General features: G+C 43.8%; 1 protein-coding gene across 1 annotated transcript; it reads left to right on the forward strand.

The window, feature by feature from the left end:
* Nucleotides 1-392: 392 nt before the first annotated feature.
* Nucleotides 393-6,019, forward strand: LOC101016098 (homeobox protein NANOG). Its single transcript, XM_031661728.1, is given in 10 exon segments — nt 393-786; nt 3,989-4,026; nt 4,029-4,047; nt 4,050-4,141; nt 4,143-4,256; nt 5,480-5,566; nt 5,703-5,847; nt 5,850-5,905; nt 5,907-5,958; nt 5,961-6,019. Coding segments are annotated over 10 exon segments (741 nt in total). The 5' UTR covers nt 393-707.
* The last annotated feature ends 371 nt before the right edge of the window (nt 6,020-6,390 follow it).

Consider the following 6,390-nt stretch of genomic DNA (forward strand, 5'->3'; position numbering starts at 1 on the left):
GGGCTAATTTTTGTATTTTTAGTACAGACGGGGTTTCGCCATGTGGGACAGGCTGGTTTTGAACTCCTGACCTCAGGTGATCCACCCGCCATGGCCTCCCAAAGTGCTGGGATTACAGGGGTGAGCCACCGCGCCCAGCCTTTTTCTTTATTTTTAAAGTTTTATTGCATTCCTGTTGAACCATTCCTGATTTAAAAGTTGGAAACGTGATGAACCTGGAAGTATTTATTGCTGAGTTTGTCTTCAGGTTCTGTTACCCGGTTTTCTAGTTCCTGACCTCGTCTGGGTTACTCCGCAGTTACTTTTGCATTACAATGGCCTTGGTGAGACTGGCAGATGGGATTAACTGAGAATTCACAAGGGTGGGCCGGTGGGGTGTGTCCGCCAGGAGGGGTGGGTCTAAGGGTGATAGAGCCTTCATTATAAATCTAGAGACTCCAGGATTTTAACGTTCTGCTGGACTGAGCTGGTTGTCTCCTGTTATTGTGTAGGCGACTCTCTTTATCCCAACTTCTTGATACTTCTGCTTCTGGAGGTCATATTTCTCTAACATCTTCCAGAAAAGTCTTCAAGCTGCCTTAACCTTTTTTCCAGTCTACCTCTTAAATTTTTTTCTCCTCTTCCTCAATACTAACAGGAGTGTGGATCCAGCTTGTCCCCAAAGCTTGCCTTGCTTGGAAGCATCCGATGGTAAAGAATCTTCACCTATGCCTGTGATTTGTGGGCCTAAAGAAAACCATCCATCCTTGCAAATGTCTTTTGCTGAGATGCCTCACACGGAGACTGGTAAGAAAAAAATTTATCCTTGAAAGGCCAAGTTACTTAAGGGAAAAGAGAAGGAGAGAGGGTTGAGGGATCATTTCCCTCTTGAGCAATGATAGACCATTATTATAAGCAAGTGTTATTATCAACTAATCCTCTGGAAACCCCTCTTTCAATTGTAACTTGGTGGCACCTGCCCTTTGACCATGTCCCAAGTCTCAGGAGTGTGCACTGAGTTGAAGGACACAGAATTTGGCAGTTGAACAGTATGTAGTAAATTTGAGAACCTATGGGCTTAGGCATGGTGGAAACAAAAAAGTATCATTATAGTTAAATGAAGGTGATGTGTACACCTTCACATAGCACTGGACACGCAGCTATAGAAGATGTTACTGCTAATTAACCAGAAGACCTAACATCATAGCTCAGGGACGAGCATGATGTTTTGTTTTACTCAAAAATGGCATAGCAGATCGATGAGCTTTCTGTAGATAATATATAATTTGTATGATTCTTTTCCTACGTCACTAGCAGCTGCAGGCTCTTCCTCCATTCTCTGGGTTTTGTGGATGTTACGGGCAGCTCTGAGTTTAGGGGAGCACCTCCATGTTTACTTCTCCTAGAGTCACAGGAGAGTGTTGACCAACTTTGCAGTAAGATAATTCCTAGAAGTTCAGTCTGCTGACAGTCAAACAGAACGTAGCTAGAGTCAGTTTACATGAAACCTGTGCACTAGTACTTCAGACTTCTGACTGAGTAGCTGCAAGGGGTGGGAATTACTCAGGATACTCATTAAGCCACTACCACTTTTTGAAAAATCAATTTTTCAGTAGTTTCAAAAACTTAAGAAGATGAATAACTACCAAGAATGCCATTGGTAACACTGACACTGTAAAATAGCTTAAAAAGTGCATTTACATTGCTGACTATTGCAAGAGTAGGTTGTGGAAAGAAATTAAGTAAACACGATTTGCCATATTTGAGCCTTAGATTTGAATGTCACCCTGCTTTTCTCTTTTTGTGAGTCAGGGACTCGCTGTGTCACCCGGGCTGGAGTGCAATGGTATGACCATGGATCACTGCAGCCTCAACCCTGGGCTCAAGTGATCCCCTTGCCTCAGCCTCCCAAGTACTAGGATGAGAGGCGTGTGTCACTATACCCAGCTAATTTAAAAATTCTTTTTGTAGAGACAGGGTCTTACTTTGTAGCTCAGGCTGGTCTTGAACTCCTGACCTCAAGCGATCCTCCACTCTCAGCTTCCAAAGTCGCTGGGGTTACAGGCGTTGACCCACCCGCGTTGCTATTCACCCAGTTTTTAAAAACTTTGCATTAATGTTCTTGTCTTTATCATTTTTTTCTTTTTTTTTTTTTTTTTTTTGAGACAAGGTCTTACTGTTGCCCAGGCTGGAGTGCAGTGGCGCGATCTCGGCTCACTGCAACCTCCGCCTCCCAGATTCAGGTGATTCTCCTGTCTCAGTCTCTCGAGTAGCAGGGATTACAGGCACATGCCACCATGCCCGGCTAATTTTTGTATTTTTTAGTAGGGACGTGGTTTCCCTATGTTGGCCAGTCTGGTCTCAAACTCCTTACCCCAACTGATCCCTGCCTTGGCCTCCCAAAGTGCTGGAATTACAGGCATGAGCCACCGCGCCTGGCCACCTTTATAATTTCAGACGTTAAAAATAACCGTGCTGGGTTTGGGAATGAGCAAGTGGGCGTGTTTTCTTTAGCACACATCAAGTGACAGTTTATATAGCTAGCTAATATTTAGGATTTTCCCCAATTCTGATCATTAGTTGAAAGGCTTCCTCTGCTTTTCAGAGCTCCTTGCAAGACAGAAGAGATTGTGAATTTTGCTGTTTTAGAGCCTGTCCATTTGTTCTGTGACTGCAGGTTAGAATTGAGAGATAAACACTGGGAAAACTAGGTATTCATTTCTAGTTACAAAATCAGTGTATGCTAGGCCCTATGTTAGAGAATTTCAATTGGTTATCTCATTTAAATAAATAAATAAATATTTTTGGAGATGAGGTCAGAGCTAGTAAACGGAAGGCCTGGATGGAAACAAACTTACGCAAATTCACATATCATGCTGGTCGTAGCATTAAGAACTGGGCAGTCAGTCGCTGGTTTTTTATTTTTTGAGACACAGTCTCACTCTGTCGCCCAGGCTAGAGTGCAGTGGCACGATCTCGGCTCACTGCAATCACCGCCTCCCGGGTTCAAGTGATTCCTCTGCCTCAGCCTCCCCAGTAGTTGGGATTACAGGCATGTGCCACCACTCCTGGCTAATTTTTGTAATTTTTAGTAGACATGGGGTTTCACCATGTTGGCACCCTGGTCTTGAACTCTTGACCTCAAGTGATCCGCCCAACTTGGCCTCCCAACGTGTTGGGATTACAGGCGTGAGCCATCACACCTGGCCGAGGTGCTGGTTTTATAGAATCCCCAGAATCATGTCATTTAAGCAGTCATGAAGGTGTTGATGAAGATCATAAACATAAAGTGATTTAGGGTGAGATGCAATAGGTGAAAATTGGTGGATATCTATTCTGACCTATTAACACCCAGTGTGGGGACTTTTGAGCATCAGTTTAAAGTAAAAAGTGGTAGTGCCTTCCCGGTGCGGTGGCTCACGCCTGTAATCTCAGCACTTTGGGAGGCCATGGCAGACGGATCACAAGGTCAGGAGTTCGAGACCAGCCTGACCAACATTGAGAAACCCTGTCTCTACTAAAAATACAAAATTAGCCAGGCGTGATGGTGCATGCCTGTAATCCCAGCCCCTCCAGAGGCTGAAGCAGGAGAATCGCTTGAACCCGGGAGGTGGAGGTTGTGGTGAGCAGATTGCACCATTGCACTTCAGCCTGGGCAACAAGAGTGAACCTCCATCTTAAAAAAAAAAAAATGTGGTTAAAAAAATGTGGTATCTTAAAAAAAAAAAAATGTGGTTAAAAAAAGCGCTTAGCAATGCATTGGCCACTGTTGTAGATCTCTCCCAATGCGGTCTATTATATACAAAATGGAGATACTGATAAGACTTCTTGGATTAATACTGTACAAAACTTGCCAAAGTGCCAGGGTTGGTTAAGAAGTTGCTTCTTATTACTTAGATCTGGGTCTCTGGGAATTATCAAAATGCTTTAAGAAACACTTTTTTTAACAGGGGTATTTTAATATTTGAAAAAGTTTGAACAAAGATGTCCTTTTATTTGTTCCCAACAGTCTCTCCTCTTCCTTCCTCATGGATCGCTGTTAGGGACCCCAGCCCGATTCTTCCACCAGTCTAAAGGCAAACAACCTACTGCTGCAGAGAATAGTGCCACAAAAAGGAAGACAAAGGTCAGTCCAAAGAAACAGAAGGCCAGAACTGTGTTTCTCTTCACCTCCCAGCACAATATTAATACTCAATGATAGATTTCAGAGACAGAAATGCCTCAGCCTCCAGCAGATGCAAGAACTTTCCAACATCCTGAACCTCAGCTACAAACAGGTAGGCTTGTTTTGTTGTTGCAATGAGGTAAACAAAAATTAGACTGATTTGTATGGCTAAGATCTCTGTGGATGCACATAGATGTGTGTTCTATGTGTCAGCACATCGCCTCCTGCAAATAATTTAAGTATGACGATGAAATACTTTTGTAACTTTCTTCACCTCTTTCTTTCCTTAAATATTCTATTATGTGAATGTGTCATTTAACCACTTTCCTGCACAGACCAATATTGTGAAAATCTTTCCAACGTTTCCTTAATAAAAAAAGAAGTATGTAACTCTGCTTTCCAGGTTAGGAGGAGAATCCCTAACTCACACTGGTTCTCATTAAAATACAAACTTTTTTTTTTCCTTTTTTTTCTTTCTGCCAGCAACCTCCAGCTTGTTTTGTTTTTATCTGTGTGCATTTGCTTACTAATAAGTCTAATCATTGTTCATTATTTATTGGCCATTTTCTTTCATTAATTGGCTTATCCTCTTCCAGCCTTTATTTCCTTTTTTTCTCTTGTTTATTTTTGAGATGGAGTCTCATTCTATCGCCCAGACTGGAGTGCAGTGGCCTCATAATGAGACATCATAATGACATTAGCATTACTTTGGCTGGTTTAAGTACAAATGAATGAAACCTCCACCTCCTGGGTTCAAGGGATTCTCCTGCCTCAGCCTCCCAAGTAGCTGGGATTACAGGTGTCCGCCACGACCTTGCTAATTTTACTGTATTTTTTAGTAGAAATGGGGCTTCACCATGTTGGCCAGGCTGGTTTTCAACTCCTGACCTCAAGTGATCCACCTGGCTCGGCCTCCTAAAGTGCTAGGATTACAGGCGTGAGCCACTACACTTGGCCCTTGCCTTTATTTTCTATCCAAAATGTTCATTTCTCTCTTTTTTTCTGAAACACTCTGGTTCTGTTGTCGCCCAGCTGGAGTGCACTTCTCAGGTGCAAGCGATCCTCCCACAGCCACCTGAGAAGCTGGGACCACAGACGTGCAGCGTTACACCTAGCTAATTTTTTGGATTTTTGTAGAGATGGTGTTTCCTCATGTTGGCCATCCTGTACCGAACTCCTGGGCTCAAGCAATCTGCCCGCCTTGGCCTTCCAAAGTGTTGGGATTACAGGTGTGAGACATGGTGCCTCGCCAGGAATAAAAGTTAGTGATATTCTTTGATTCACAGTACATCTGTATTACTAATATTTTACAATTTCTGTCATTTTTCCCTGCAGGTGAAGACCTGATTCCAGAACCAGAGAATGAAATCTAAGAGGTGGCAGAAAAACAACTGGCCAAAGAATAGCAATGGTGTGACTCAGGTAACAGGAAAGTTTATTCTGTTCTTTCCTTTCAGTGATCCTTCAATCTTGTCCATCCCTGAAACACACAACGCCAGTCACAGACAGTGCTGGTTGTCCTTGTACCCTTTCTGTTAATCCCTCCTTCTCTTTCCAGAAGGCCTCAGCACCTACCTGCCCCAGTCCTCTACCTCTGCCACCAGGATGCCTGGTGAACCCGACTGGGAACCTTCGGCGTGGAGCAACCCAGACCTGGAACAATTCATCCTGGAGCAACCAGACCCCGAACATCCAGTCCTGGGCCACCACTCCTGGAACGGCTCAGACCTGTGCACCCAGTCCTGGAACAATCAGGCCTGGAGACAGTCCCTTCTCTAACTGTAGAGGAATCTCTGCCCAGTCCTGCTTGCAGTTCAGCCAAATTCTCCTGCCAGTGACTTGGAGGCTGCCTTGGGAAGCTGGGAGAGGCCTTAATGTCATGTGAGACGGCCTAGGTATTTGAGTACTCCACAAACCATGGATTTACTCTAAGCTACTCCACAGAACATGCAGCCTGAAGATGTGTGTGAAGATGAGGAAATTGATATTACTCAATTTCAGTCTGGAGGCACTGGCTGAACCTTCCTCTTCCCTCCTCCCTCCCTGATAGGATTTTTTCTCATTTTGGAAACCCGTGTTCGGTTTCCATTATGTCTATCAGTCAGTTTGATGGAGGGTGGAGTATGGTTGGAGCCTAATCAGAGAGGTTTCTTTTTTTCCTATTGGATCTTCCTGGAGAAAAGACATTTTAATAACTTTGGCTGCTAAGGACAACATGATAAAAGCTGTCTCTGGCTATAGATAAG

Source organism: Papio anubis, unplaced genomic scaffold, assembly GCF_008728515.1.
Source record: "Papio anubis isolate 15944 unplaced genomic scaffold, Panubis1.0 scaffold240, whole genome shotgun sequence".
NCBI classification, from domain to species: Eukaryota; Metazoa; Chordata; class Mammalia; order Primates; family Cercopithecidae; genus Papio; species Papio anubis.